Source organism: Stylophora pistillata, chromosome 13 (assembly GCF_964205215.1).
Source record: "Stylophora pistillata chromosome 13, jaStyPist1.2, whole genome shotgun sequence".
Taxonomy (NCBI): Eukaryota; Metazoa; Cnidaria; class Anthozoa; order Scleractinia; family Pocilloporidae; genus Stylophora; species Stylophora pistillata.
Genome location: NC_142531.1, coordinates 23,654,334 through 23,669,561, shown reverse-complemented (window position 1 = coordinate 23,669,561; position 15,228 = coordinate 23,654,334). Strand labels below are relative to the sequence as shown.

Below are 15,228 nucleotides of genomic sequence, written 5' to 3'. Positions count from 1 at the left end.
TACTTGTTTAAATTTATACTTTTTTGTGGTGGGTTGGGGGGGGGATACCGAATGTAATAAAGTTAAACATTTCTGGACGTGAACTTCGTCTCCTTCCTGTGAAATTAAAATTTCCCCAGTTGTGACCTGAAAATTTGGTGAGACCTCATGTAAATAAATCATATTTCCTAATTTACTTTTAATCGATAGCATAAGAGATTTTAAAATATGAAACAGAAACGAGAGCACTAACACTACAGTTGAACTTCTTGACATAATGAAACTACACCGAGCTTAAAAGTCAATATCATAGTTCTAAGGTGAAAGTCTTGCATGAAGCCTTTCACTTCCAGGATTGACAAAAGACGAGATTCCCATTACAATACCACTACATTTTTAAATAAGGAAATGATGAGAAGGTAGTAAATATCCATTGAGAGAAATTCTTTCTTACATCTCGCGATGAAAGTCTAAGAGAAATAGCTGGAGAGTAAAGATAAAGACCTTTGGAAGAAGTAATCGTTTAGACTTCACTGTCGTCATCATTTTGGAACTTAAAATATCATTTTTGTTCATTAACAACACTAAATTTTTACACTGAAAATGTATGTAACGGTGTATGTTTTTTCTTGTTTCGCGGTTAGAAACTACGTTGTACAACTTAATATCCACGAGGCGGCGAGCGATCGAGAGCAGTGAACGAACACGTGTAAATGGGTTTATCAAAACAAATTTTTCTTCCTTCTCTAAGCAATTTTGGGTCTGAAACAAGTGAAAGCGAGAAAATTTAAAATGCGGCGTAGTAAAAGAAAACTACGACGTAGTCGGCAGGATTCGAACCTGCGCGGGGAGACCCCAATGGATTTCTAGTCCATCGCCTTAACCACTCGGCCACGACTACTTGCACGACTAGTTGGGGATAAAAGTTGCTATTTAAACAATTTTTAATTCAATCAAAAGAGAAAACAGAGAATTGAGGAGGTTTTTCCAAATCAGTTTTGCGAATCACTTTCATTTAAAACCTACTTTGAAGTTTTTTATCAATATTGAAGACCATTTCTGCACTCTTTCATTCGACCATGGCCTGGGCACGAGGCCTAAGTTACACGTGTCTGCACACGCGTGTCGATCACCTAGCCATGTGATTAGATGGCAGATGCTTAACATCAAATCTTAAAGGTTACTTCGGAAAAGTGGTTGTCCTTGCAAATCAATTTCCACAAGAGGACGATTTTAACAAGACAAAACTTTTCTTAGTTGTTTCTAGTTTCCAGGTCTCATTCTGTAGCCATGCCTTGTGCCAGACCTCACTGCCACGTGTTGAAACGAAAAGTCTGATGGCCGCAAAGAGACTCGGTAATTTTAATCGAATGACTGAGCTATTAAAAGCGCCCTTCTCGCCAGTCTAGATATTTTACTGGTTTTTAATCATAGATAATGAACAGTCACGTGACAGTTTAAATTATTCATAACACAGCTTTGAACCCGAAGAAACAGCAAGTCTATTAAATTTTTATTAAAAAAAATTCCAGAACTATCCTAAAAAACTAACCTGGCTTTATCCAGTGTTGTTATTTAATAGTAAAACCTAAGTACAACGGAAAGTATTGATGAAAAAGATAAAAAATTAACCTTACAGATTCATCCTCGACATTAACCCTCCCCCCTTCTCTCTTTCCTTCGTCATCATTTTAAACGCCTCATTAGGTTTCTACTCGGAGTCGCTGAATAACTTTATGTCGCCCATTCTCAGACATATTTCATTTTCCATCCCCGAGGTTTTCAGGCCACACGTTGTGAGAAAACATACCACGAAGTAATCGACGACACACTACTTCATGTCCTGACTCGACCATTATCATTCTCAACTTTAAATCGGTGGGGGGGGGGGGGGTGGAGTGCGAGAAGGTTGTTCGCCTTTTTAACTCGCAAAGATGCTGTCTGTATTTTGTCTGTCCATTCGCTCTGACGGGGGGGCTAATGCTCGAAACGTCAGCTTTTGAAACCCTTTACGGTGGCTAATTAACATTATCAACTCATCTACTTATCTGTTATATAATTACTCACGTTCTGTTACTCAGGGATTGAAGATGGCATAAGCATGCCGAAACATGTCTCTCAAAAAAGTTGTCCATTTCTTACAATAATTATCAACTCAATTGATAAAACCAAATTATCTTGATATATCTCCCCCCACCCCCCCCCGCACCGCCGACGCAGCACCGCAGTTTCTTTAGAAACTTACCGTCTTTAAAATTTTTATAGTAGCCCAATTCGCAGGCTGATACCCTATAGTAAATTAGCTTTCCTTTTCGGCTCTTCATGAGTACATGGTTATGCAAAAAGAGAAGTTGCATTCATAGAATATGTCTTGCTCTTTTACGTGCTATTCAGATGGAAAGCTTCGTCGTTACGGTCTAATGTGTTCTCGAAAGAGTGTTTCTTCTGCGTTTCAAGACTGATATAAAAGTCGTGTCGAAATGAAACATCTTTGCTCTTGCGTCGCTGTGCATGACCCTTCCGCCTTACTATTCAGGTTTGTATCTTGCTCATTGCTCGATATCCATCTTCCAAGTGGCTGTTATGACAAGGGAAATGTAAGGACGGTTTCATGTTTTCGGAAGTCAATCAGTGATTCCCTCTACTTCATTCGTCGTATCACGAAGAGTTACGGTGAACTTCGAAGCTGGTTACACTACATCCTGAATTTTCGTCTGTACAAGTAGTGTTCTTCATGCAAATAAAAGCCCCTCTCTCGCTTTGAATGAAATTTTCCACTATGTTCTTCTTCCTTTGAAATCTTCGTCCATAATTTGTTGAATGTCTTCAATATTCTAAGCAGATAGGACAATGGCTGACATTTTAGGCGTCGTCTTCGGTTTAGTCGGGAGCTCTATCTATTTTTGCACTCTCCTATCTTGTGCTTTTTGTACAGATCGCTAATGAACTCAAAACGTTGAAGTCGGTTTACGAATCTGCTATCCGGATCCTAAAGAGGTAATTTAAAATAAAACGAACAGCTGCTTGGTTGCTCCCAATTGATTTTACAAATACTTTTGAATATTTTATGCGCTTTTGAATATTTTATAGAAAAGTCGCAATACAAATAATAAATGTTATTGTTATTGTTATTGTTATTATTATTATTATTATTGTTATTGTTACAAACGTTATTTGCGATTCTCGGTCACTAATTCTATTCACGCGATTTCACAATCAAATTAAAATAAAAATAAACTATTGGCAGCACTTCCTTTGTTCTGTTGTAAGGTATGATATGGTTGAAAATGGGCGTTGACCGCCAATGACTTTGTAAAAGCAAAATTATTCTCGTACTAAAAATGTGAGAGCGAGGGGATAACAGACTGACTCACGTTCAATTATTTAATAACATCAGATAGAACTGAAAGGCAGAGTGCATTTATTCTTCGTCCAAACGAACTTACCGTCAAATGAGCGAATGAAAGGGGTGACAAAGTGTGGTAGCGATGAACAATCCAAACGTTCGGTAAAACCACAAATTTATATCTGAAAGGAATCGAGAAAACACACATCTTTTCCAATGCGTTGAAAAAATTGTGGGAGAGTAGCATGTGTAGAATTAGGCGGGAGGGGGGACTAGGTGACAAGGCCCCCACGCCCCTCTCCACGAGTTTTAGTTACTTCCCTTTTCAAAATGGCGTTTTCGGATGTCAAATTTTTGTTGGCAAGGAATGAATTTTCCCTTCTTGTCCTCTCGTCACCACTATACATTGAAAACACAACTGTTAAATCTAACCTGTTAACAAGACAAGATTTTTTTCTCATACTTTATCTCAATGCACTCAAGACATATATCATCAAATTGAGGCTAATAAAAGAGAGGTCTAGCTAACTTGCCCTAACAGTGACAATTCCATCACGTGAGATATCTTGTTCATTCCGTAACCTTTGAACCTTTCGTCATAAAGGGGGAGTTTGGGAGTTAGTCTGCAACGCAAACATTCCAGTCAAAGTTAGAAAGATCACATAACTTCGTAACTGAATAAGTTGTTCCAGCCGAGTATAAGGTTTTCATATGACAACTCACATGTGCAGTTATTATTTATCGGCCACTTTCCGCCGATTTTCAGTAATCTTTTCATTGCAATAGAACTAGTGGCACTGGGTTTTTTAATACCTGTTTCAAGCGTTCAATTTTTCAAGGAGTGAAAGAGTGAGGGAGGTCTGGGTCCAATTGCCCTGCCGCTACTATAAGGGAGCTTTAGCAACGACGACGGCGACGGCAACGAGAACGACAGAAAACAATAGGTTTAATGAGCAAAAACAACCGCCCTGCACGTGCGTTTAACATTTTGGTACATTTCTTTGCCGTTCTCGGCAAAACAACAACGTGAAATAACCAAACTTTAGGTTTTCTCGAGAACGTGAGCGCATGACGGTTAATTTTTCTTTCTTTCTCCTTACTTTAACGCCGTTCGTAGTGATATAGTCCCTGAATAGTTCGCCAGCATTTTCCAAGTGAAACACATCGGAATAACCTCGAAAGAGTTACAAAAACGAAAAGTTAGATTTCGACACGACGTTTTCGTTGCCGTCGCCGTCGTCGTTGCTAAAGCTCCCAACCGTTTACTACGAAGCCCAGTTAGTGCTATCTAATATTTCTCATTGACTTTTTTCCGGCAAGACTCCTTTCGGCACGAATTTTTTCAGAACTTTTTTTCGGCACTGCTTTTTCCGGCACGACTTTTTCCCGCCGGAAAAAGTTGAAGAGAAATATTAGACGGCACCAACTGAGCTCCGTGGTTTACTCCCGCGCTTCGTTTTACTAACTGAACATGTTAGGTGTTTATGAAACGCACCACAGTCACTTAAGAATGATAACTATCTCTTTTTTAAGAATCTTTGTATCAACGGGGAATAGAAACTAAGAGTCCTAATGAACATGTCGGGAGAGACTCTTTTGATCAAATTTAAGACCCCCTGCCGGGTCACGGAAACTTTACAAAATTGTAAGGATCAGAGAATGCAAGTGTCAACTGGATGTCCAATGCAATACGAGTTTGCATTTGTTTCGCTTCTCTTCACTCTGTGATTGGTCCAGAAAACTCGCGACGCCTTTTCCACCAATCATAGGAAAAACTTAAACTAACCACGCTTGGTCACCGGCGTTTACGCGCGCTTTAGGGAGCTTGTTTGTTTTGTTTTGTTTTTTTTTTTGCATAGAAAACTCCTCACATACAAGCTAAAGCAGCGGTATAAGCCGCTTCACTGTAGGCGGGCGGAAATACGTAACAGTGATTACATATTTGAAAAAACTTAATCTCCAGCCAAGTTTTGATTTTGGTTTTGCAACACTTAATTGAAAAGCGCTCTTAATAACAATGTGGCACCTTAGAATTAAATAAGGCTCATATTTGTCCTGATAATTCTTCACTTCGTATGACTCATTGCTGCCGTACCACCGGCTGTAGTTCGTAGAACTGTGCGATAATGGAGACTCGATTTTTCCTGAAACGAGTCAAGGATTTATACGGCGAGAAGTCTTAATGTTTCTACGAATTCACACTCTCTTGAGAATTTCAAAAGGATGATCATGAAAAAAAACTCAATGAACTGAAAATGAGAATTTTAGTATACATGAGGTCATTTTGGAAGTGGACAGATGTAGTTACAAATATGAAGGGTTTAAAACTAAATTTATTTTAAAGTTTGGAATTTAGTCCAACTGAAATGCAAATGCAATGAATAAAGTTATTCTTTAAACTGTCCTCACGAAAGTTATCTCAGCTCATCATCACGTGAAATGTTAGTGGCGGGAAATTTTTTTGTTTTAACCAATCAGTGCGCGCAATGTTACCCCGCCCACCACCCGGCACTAATCTCTTAGATCAATTAATCAATTAGTTAATCAATTAATCATTAATCAACTAGCATCTCTCTAAATGTGCAGGAGGACAGTGAACCGCGAGTGAGAAAAGGGGAAAAAAACCAAGGTGATGGAAATGAAAATAGAAGGTATTCTTAACACCTGTGTGGAATGCATAATGGCTGACAGTGGAATACTTTCGCGCAATAAGCCTACCAATCAGGATTTTTCTAAGCCTTGTTCCTCTAAAAATCAAATTTGGAATAAAGATACGAAGGATACTAAATGGCGCCAGTCTGTTTTTCCTTTTTACCATGTTGATAAGTTCTTCTTTTGTTTCTGGAAGATCCTTAGAGTTCTAAAGAAGTTGCGAAAAGAAAGTACAAAGGTTACAAACCGAAAAGAAAAGATCTTCAATTTAAACTCTGACAATCGCTTTATGTCAGACCATGTAATAATTCCCATGCAAACAAATGAAAACTAACCACTCGTCTGTAGCCATCAAATGCTGGGACGACAAAAGCAACCTTTTCATCTGTACCGTTTCTGGTTTTGTCGTGATCAAAAATGTTATTTCTGGATAAACGAAAAGAAAACAAACAATTGTGCCATGAAAAAGAACAGAATTATAATTCGATTTACATGAAAATCATTGTGAAAATTGTCTAAACCTTTCTTACGCATTGCGCGAAGGTTCAATAAAATTGAGGACAACTGTCCTACCTTGCCATGAATTCTAAATCTGGTGAAGGAGCAAAGTCCACATCAATGAGAAAGATATGCTGCGTTTTAACATTTCTGGTCGACAGAGAAAAGAGATAGCAATATTCGTGACAGTTTTTGAATTGATTTGGATATTTTAGACTGAATTGTTTATGCTCACTCACTCGATGGCAATGTTTCTGAGTCTGTTAATCGGGTATAGCGGGCCCACCTGTTTAACAAATTTGAAAAAAAAAAATCAGAGAATTTAAGGCGAAGGGTAAGCAAAGTTTGCTCCAGAATATTACTTAAAATTTAACCTTCTGAACAGTTAGCAGTTAAAAAAGGCCGATATGTGGTCAGAAAATATAAGCCTTCATTCCGTATGGATCGAGTAGAAAACATAAATATACCATCAATCCAGTGAACTACGATCAGCGCATTTAAGTCGTTAATTGATAGGTGAAAAGTGACTCAAAGTTTTTACACCAATCACAGACCATTTTCCGTGATATCGATGCGATGTAAGAATTATAGGTCTGCAATGCGTAAAGTAATGAAAATCGCCACACGAACCTGAGAGCTTAATAAAGTGTGAAACGTCGAAGGAAAAAAACTTCTGTAAAAATGCATAAACGACTTACCTTGTTTCCGTATATTATTACAACGGACACGGTGGAAAACTTGCTGAATATGCGAATCGGTAATCGCATTTGAACCTCTCTCCTAAAAGGAAACTCATTTAAAGTAAAGTAAATGGCGATGAACATTGTTTTTTTCCTTCAAAAACTATAGGAAAACTTATCAAAATTGTTGACGGATAAAGGCGACACAAAGAAAGAAAATCTTTCTTTCGTTTTACTGCTGTGCTGCCTATTAGAGCACAATAGTCAAGGTTAATGGTATGGTGAACTGTTTGCATTTAATATCTTAGCATAGAAACCAAACATGTATGAACTCGTGACCAAATGTCGCCGTAATGGTCAATTAACTTACTTTTTGATATTAAGGTCGTCCAGGTTTTCCAGGAGTACATAGATTGCTACCGAAATAGGACCTAAAAGAGGAATAAAAAGAGAAAGCTAGTCAGAAACGAATCCATTGAGGGAGTGCGTCTCTGAAAACTGCCACAAGACCCTCAAATTTTCGCAATTTTGTCTTTGTCTCTATTTGCATCGTCATCGACTTGCATCTAGTTGCTTTATCGTCATCATTTCGCTTCGTGTTCATTTGAATAACTTGTGATTTCAGCGTTGACGAAGCTGGGATTTATGGAACTTTGTTGACGCTTGGAAATCGACTCTAAAGGATGATTTATGTTGCGTTAAATACATAATATGCGTGGAAAAGAAATTTTTATCTAAACAAATCTTACCATTCCAAAGTCGTAGATTTCTCTTCAAAATATTAACTCTATTAAATGTTAGCTGAGTCACTAGCGTGATTGCGTCTGAGTCCTAACAAAGGAAAGAACATGGCCTCTATAACGATTAAACCCGCAATTTTGCAGGTGTGTGTGTTAAAAAAGGTTTTAGAGTAGCAAATGATTAAAAAACAATTACGTAAATAGGCTTTCAACAAATTTTTCCGTTAGACGTTTATGTCTAAATTCAAAGCTAGATTTCGCATCGTTTACACCAAAAAACTGCAGATGGATTGAGGTCACAGTTTATAAAGTAGTAGACACAATGTCTGTTCGTGTAACAGATTTATAAGCTATGAGATGCTTTAGCCGTGTAGTGGACAAGATGATATCTATCAGATCTTGAACACGGAGATAAAGTTATTGTTGATCCCAATCTCGCTTAAGAAACTGTTTAAGTTCCCAGAATTCCTCTCCAAGAGACCATTTCCGAGATACCCCAAGTCCTTGTCTGAAGACGAGGGCGAAAGTAAGGCCTTTGCTAATTGACCTCACCTTGAAAGCGAGGGTTCGTCATAGCTTGCTGAAAGTGTATGTATTGTCTGTGTTACTTACATTAGGCGAGAATGCTGAGTAAAGTGTCTCCGTGAGAAGGTCTGCTGTTTTCTCACTTGGTCTTTTGGTTAGTGCAGGACAAGGCTCTAGGAGCTTATTTGGGTCGATACTGTGATTTTTTAAGAGTTTGGAATCTTTATTTTGAGAAGAAATGTAGGTTTAAGGAATTATTTCTGGAATTTATGAAATTGATAATAGTGGCAAAGATAAGGATGGTAATCATGGCAGTTATAATGATGAAGTAAACATGACTGGCCACTTAACCAGTGTGGCTTTTTAGGGACAATGTGAACAAAGAATAAAAAACTATTGTAATTAACATAGATGTAGTGAGCAGTAGGGTAAAGGACTCAATCGCGGAACCGGAACTTTACCGGCCATGCGCTCCAACTACTCAGACACACTGCCTTTAAAAAGGCGGATTCTGAAGTATTCAATGGGGAGGAGGACGAGGAGGGGAGAGGGGGGCGAGGAGGGGAGAGGGGGGCGAGGAGGGGAGAGGGGGGCGAAGAGGGGAGAGGGGGGCGAGGAGGGGAGAGGGGGGCGAGGAGGGGTCCAAACGTGGTTCTGGAAGACACAGGTTTTTTTTGTGCACACCGAACCCTCTCTAGACTAAAGAAAAAACATTTGAAGTTGAGTAAATCTTAAATACAGTACCTCAAGTTAAGTCGTAATATGCCGCGGTCTTGTCATTGCAAGAGACTTGGTTTTGGACAAGCATTGAAAACATTCCTAGGTCTGAAGGAGGAGACCCCCACCCCTCCCCCCTGGATCTCACAACCTATATGGTAATAATAACGCGGTATTTCGCTGTACTCACCGTAAAGAGGTTTTACAGCAAGATCAGTGAAGGTCACATACCCTTCGTAACCAAGACAACCCAACATGACAGTCACACTGTTTATTCGTTGTCGTTTAGGAGTAATCTGCAATCGCAAATCTTTAACTTAGTCTCCCCATTCTGAGTTTGAGTTAAGCTTTTCTTCGGAACAGATCTTTGAGTTATAAATGGTTATGCCTTCCATTTTACGGGAATTTACTTGTAATTAACTGAAACGTCACTTCCGTCAGGAAGCTTAGTCATTTCTAATAAATAAGTTAGCATAAAACCAGCAGAGAGCTTTCGGCCTCTTTCGGAGGGTTTTCTTATACTGAAAGTTATTCCATGGACATTGTACACCTCACGTAACCCCCCCTTCCCCCTTAGAATACTTTCTTTTGTGCCATTAAAACAAAGATTCACACTAGCCAATCGTATCAAAGGAAAAAGTCCCAAGTAGCCAAAAGGAAGACGAAAAAGCAAAACGAAACGCGAGTGACTAAGTCGTAATTGGGTTTGGTTTTGCTTCTGATTAGCTGAGAGGCTGGTGCGAGTTTCTGGACCAATCAAGAGCGGGGTAAACCAAAACCAAGGCAACCTCAGATTAGTTTTGATACTCAACTGAAAATTGCTCTCAACAGTAATGTTGTACTTACGAATTCCACTTTCCTACTCGCCACTCTTCCGGATATTGGTTGAAAATCCAACCTTCGAATTTTGAAATGATTTAATAATACAGAACGCAAAGAAATCTTGTCAGATGAACGGGTGATATTCTCATTCTAAAATGTTTTGGACATATTTCTGTCAACTACTTACTTCAACAGTTTTCGTTTTCCACTTGATAGTACCACAAATACTCGTGCACCATAGAATGGCTTGTAGCTCTGTGAAACAAGAAACTGAGATATTCTTAGAAACAATTTCTTTTTCTCCAACTGAAGAGGGTAGGAAACATAAAATATCATGCATTTCGAGAATCGATTCATTCTAAAGAAAGTTTAACCTTGCTTCCTTTCACCCTCTAATTGGTAAAAACACCCGGAGCTTGTCGTTGGTCGCGTAAGTAGGCTTCGTGTTCATGATATTTTCAAACTTGACCCTCCCATGGTTATTAGTCTATCTTGAATGGCCATCATAATATTTTTAATTGTTTGATTTTGTTTCGTCAGCTTCACGTTTCAAAGTATCTTGGTAAGCGCGGAAGTCGGAATTCAGAAGTCAGAAGTCGGAAGTCAGTCTTTCCTTGGCTTACGCACGCGAGCCTGAATTTTATGCAAAGGCATGAGCTATTTCTACCTCCTTAAGTTTTAGAGAATGCTTCACTCAAGGCTGTGAAACCGATGATTGCGATCTGCAGGCATGAAAATCACGCCTACAGTGTAAGGTTACATTGGTTCACCCTTACTACATTTTTACCCAAAAACTGAACATCAAAAAAATTAAGTAAAAAAGAACACGTAACTAACCCCCAAAAAACCACCTGTGGGCCGCTCCATCTTCCAAGCCGCAGATGTTACTTGGAACTTGATTCCTTTGATTGAAGCACTGCTGTTCAACTAGGGATGACATTTGAGAGTTACGCCAGCTTGATATAACTGAATATTCTAACCAACTGCACAGCAATCAAGTGGATTAACAAATTTCAAATGTTCCTATTGCTCTGAAATCTTTTGACACCCAGATAAAAGTACTTCCCTACATATGACTTCACCCAGGGGTAAATTACATGAACGCTCGGATTTTCCGCTGTCTCACAAGCCCTTCCTCCCCTCAGCCCTTCAAAACGAAAGTGGTGGTTGTGTTAAATTCATTTTGTACTAGTTGCCATTTTTTTGTCAGTTTCCAACCATAAGAATGCATACTGGGTTTCGCATTCCCTGAATCTGGGCCACAATTCAAAAGAAAATAATGAATCGTATTATAACCCATCGTGCACTTTTTTTTTAGGCCCGGTTCAAACATCGAATTTCACATGTGCCGAACTTAAAGCGAGAGTTAAATGCATGTGAAGTGCGACGTTTGAATCAATTAAATTCGACTGTTTTAAATTAAATGCGACTTTTGCCGTATCTGCGACTGAAACAGTCGAAGATTCGACTTAGGTTCGACTTTTGATTCAAACGTCGCATCTCGCATGTGCAGAATTACAGGAAATTATTATAATTCATTTTTTATCCACAACTCGCCAGGAATTCTATGATGCCATACGCGAAAAAGCCAGGAGAGCAAAAAAAAAAAAAAAATGGTGGGAGACGAAGGAATTTGTAGATCTTGCTTTGAAAAGACAAAATACAGTTGTTTGAGGTGCGGTAATTACTTTTTTATGAGGTGTTCGGTTTTTGAAAACGAAGTGGGCACTCTTGGGTTGAAAGTAGGAAACTCTGTGGCATATTGTGGGTCGTGTTTCAATGAAATGATGGAACGTGAAAGTATCATGATGAAAAGCCAAGATAAAGAAGCAAAAACAAACAGCAGAACAAGAGCATCAGCGAAGCTCAATAGACGTCTTCGTCTAGCAAATAAGTAGTGCACCTGGGAATATTGACAGCGAACAGAGTTAAATTTGACTGAATTAAATTCGACGTTTGAATCAAATGCCGTATTTAACTATTTTAGTTGACTAAAACAAGAGTTAAGTTCGGCACATGTGAAATTCGACGTTTGAACTGGGCCTTAAGTATTGCGCCTGGGAATATTGACAGCGAACAGAGTTAAATGCGACAGAGTTAAATTCGACGTTTGAATCAAATGCCACTTTTAACCATTTTATTCGACTAAAAGAGGAGTTAAGTTCGGCACATATGAAATTCGACGTTTGAACTGGGCCTTAGTCTCTCTCTGTCAACCCTCTCTAATACGCTCACCCCCCCCCCCCCCACCCACCTCCCAAAATCCTCTTTCTTACTTATATGCCTTCCGTATGTATCCCCTGGAGATTTACCCTTTCACTAACCCTTGATCCAAGGATCAATTCCCTGCACTGTCTTTCTTACATTTCTCATAATTTTAGATCTGAAAATTTGGTGTTGAATCAAACAGTGAATATTTTTCTTAATCCTCGTCATCTTTCTGCCTGAAAATGTTTTGAGATCACAGAGATATTTCCTTTTTGGTCATTACTACGACCGAAGGGGTTATGATATATCCTCTGGCTTTCTTCTATGAAGATTTAGTATGCAAGCAATAATGTTATCAAGAAAGATAAACTTACTGAGAGATGTTGGTATGTCTCGACTATCCTGTGCATTTGACAAGGTACACTGAACACCTTTGAGAGAAAATTAATACCTTTCCTAGCCACAGTTTTCTTTATTGTTTATGGAAAGAAATCACTAAGACACGTCGCGTCTAAATAACGAGACAACAAATAGAAAAGTAAGAGGAACAAAATTTAAGTTTTTTTCCCATTCTATCATTTATTCATTAGACTACAAATGGGAAGTACCACGTTGTTATGAACAAGAACATTAGTCTAGATGATAAATTTGGCCAGTTTTCTAAAAGTGTTAGATCTTGTCGAACAACCTTTTTCTATAACCACAATATGCCGATTAAGGCAAAGGTTTTGTAAAATAAAATATAGCGGTCTTAGTTTTAGTATGAGAAAGGTTTTTTAGATCGCAGCAACCGCCGTCTTGTAAGTGAAGTCATTACCCTTAAACCATCGTGCATATTTACCTGCTTGACCGTGGGTCTTGACTTTCGTTTCAACTCTATGACTTCCCATTTAACATGTGACATCCACCAGCCACGTAGAGACAGTGAACCGCTTTCCATGACATGCGGGCTCAACAAATTTGTCACCTCGCGTTGCCTTTTCTCATACAGCTTGGGCGTCGTCCACTCCTGCTTAAGCATGACATTTTTGGGGGGTAGAGTTTTTTCTACAAAATCCCTGGAACAGCAGTAACAAAGGTAAAATGCTGGTTTACAATAATCATCAATATCATCGTCACCATCATCATTATTGCTGATCAAAATGTTCAGAAAAAGGACAGAAGTTCCGGATAAGGTCAGTATATGGGCAAATGTGCAACCACCCCTCCCCTAACTCAACAACAGTCAACTGATGACAATCTAAGGTTAATGTTGGATCCGGCAGGGGAGGGGTAAGTGCACAGTTGCTCAGAAAATTTTTTTGATCCGAAGTGTCCGTCACTAACTGTGATGTGTACTTTGAATAGGAAAGTTGACCCATTTCTTAAGGGGTAGGCTCAATAGACACTAAATTCAACCTTGTATAGCTTAATGATAAATTCATTGGTATCAAACAAGTTCTCACTCAATCGATTATAAAAAAAAATGTAAAAAAAAAAAAACATCATTAATCATAAATATTCAAAAAATTATTTGGAATTGATGACAGGATCGCTCTGCGCTGCCTTTGGATGCACGGTAAAATGGCTGCTACGAAAAGCAAGCAATTGGATTCTAAGATTTTCCAATATTTTGCAAACAGACCTTCCTGTAAAAATCACCATGTCCTCTTGAACCAGAGGATGAAGTAAGTTAAAAGAGTACAAAATAATCATTGTGACCAGCGTCCACCGCCATCTTAGGAGTCCGCGTGTGAGTCCAAAATATCTGCCTGTAAGTAACAGACAGTGAAGTGGCATTCTATTTACACCCGGAAGTCATCTGCGGTAGAATAAAAGCAAGAGGGTGAGGGTCCAAAAGTTAACAATCACAGGTAGAATTTCTGAGCCAAAATCTGAAATTCGGGTCTGAAGACTTCACAGAGCGCAGTATCATGAGAAATAAAGATTTCCTCTTATCTTTTTGTTATGGCATATCAAATGTACATCATTTATCCATTAACATATAGACTGAATGTCACATCTTCAAAAAATGTTAAGTGTTCACTACATTTTTCATCTCAATATCAGTATATTTCCTTATTCATGTCAGGGCGCACTTTTTTTTAAAGCTAAAAGACCGTTTTTCCAACTACTGCTTTGGCGACAACATAGGCAGATGTGTTTGCGACATCGCGATCTCCCCGTGTCTCGGCCGCCGAGTTACGACAATTACATGTTGTAGATTAAACAAAACCAGGCCACAGAGCAGGACACATTTATCTATATTTTTTGTTGTAATTAATTTCTCGTTACTCGGAAAATATTCTGCTTTTCAAGAGAAGGAGTTGAAAAACAACGTATCTTAAACATCTGGCTGTTTGGCTTAAACGGAAAAAGTCCTCTTCCCAAAATCCGCAAATATGAAATGGTTTAAATTCGGCGCAATGTTTTAAGTGTCTAACGGTGGCTTTCACGCCCTGCACATTACCTGTAGACAACACGCTCTATTGAGCTACCATTACGGGTTTGCAAACTGTATGATTATTACGAGACACATGTCGACCGTCTTATTCTCCACCAAAGATATGCTTTTACTCACAACTTTTTACTCACTTGAAAATGACCTCGGAGAGGTCGAAACATCGTGCTTTTTTATCGCTAGTTTTTATCTGAAAAAAGATACGCTAGTCATCGAAACTCCGTTACATTGTGATGAGAAGGAACATAAATAGCACTCAAACGTGTTGAAGAGTAATCTGTTACAGTTGGCGCTCAGCGATTACATCCACTTACCATTGTTTAATATAGGTTATGGTATAGGTTATCATAGGTTATTTCCAATTCTCTTGAAAAGTTTAGTACAATTATTACTAAAAAACAGGATAATAAGAGGTAAAGTAGAAGGTGTTGTTACCTGAGGGGACTATAAGTTCCGGCTGACCATAGTCAAAGCACATGGACTAGTTTTGACGGGTTTGTCTCCGTGTTGGAACGGGTGGACGTTTGACGGGCGTGGTCTTACACAGGTTTATTTCTGAAAATGCTTACTAGTTTAGCAGATGCGGTTGTTAACTCATGGGCTTGCACTCTTGGGGAAATT

The 15,228-nt window shown here is 38.8% G+C and overlaps 1 protein-coding gene and 1 non-coding gene across 2 annotated transcripts; both read right to left on the bottom strand.

Annotated features, from left to right (window-relative positions):
* Positions 1-798: 798 nt before the first annotated feature.
* Trnas-aga (transfer RNA serine (anticodon AGA)) lies at positions 799-880 on the bottom strand. The gene has a single exon. It is a non-coding gene; the product is annotated as a tRNA-Ser (tRNA).
* Positions 881-1,471: 591 nt separating this feature from the next.
* On the bottom strand, positions 1,472-15,195 carry LOC111330102 (uncharacterized). The gene is made up of 20 exons (XM_088742508.1): positions 15,043-15,195; positions 13,792-13,968; positions 13,009-13,225; positions 12,542-12,598; positions 10,797-10,886; positions 10,147-10,214; positions 9,984-10,035; positions 9,328-9,433; positions 8,508-8,641; positions 7,905-7,986; positions 7,526-7,586; positions 7,174-7,255; positions 6,715-6,761; positions 6,551-6,625; positions 6,313-6,403; positions 6,110-6,185; positions 5,352-5,469; positions 3,859-3,948; positions 3,426-3,507; positions 1,472-2,968 (listed from the first exon to the last, which is right to left on the bottom strand). The coding sequence occupies exons 2-20, from the start codon at positions 13,944-13,946 to the stop codon at positions 2,873-2,875; spliced, it is 1,779 nt and encodes a 592-aa protein (XP_088598634.1). The 5' UTR covers positions 13,947-13,968; positions 15,043-15,195; the 3' UTR covers positions 1,472-2,872.
* Positions 15,196-15,228: the final 33 nt, after the last annotated feature.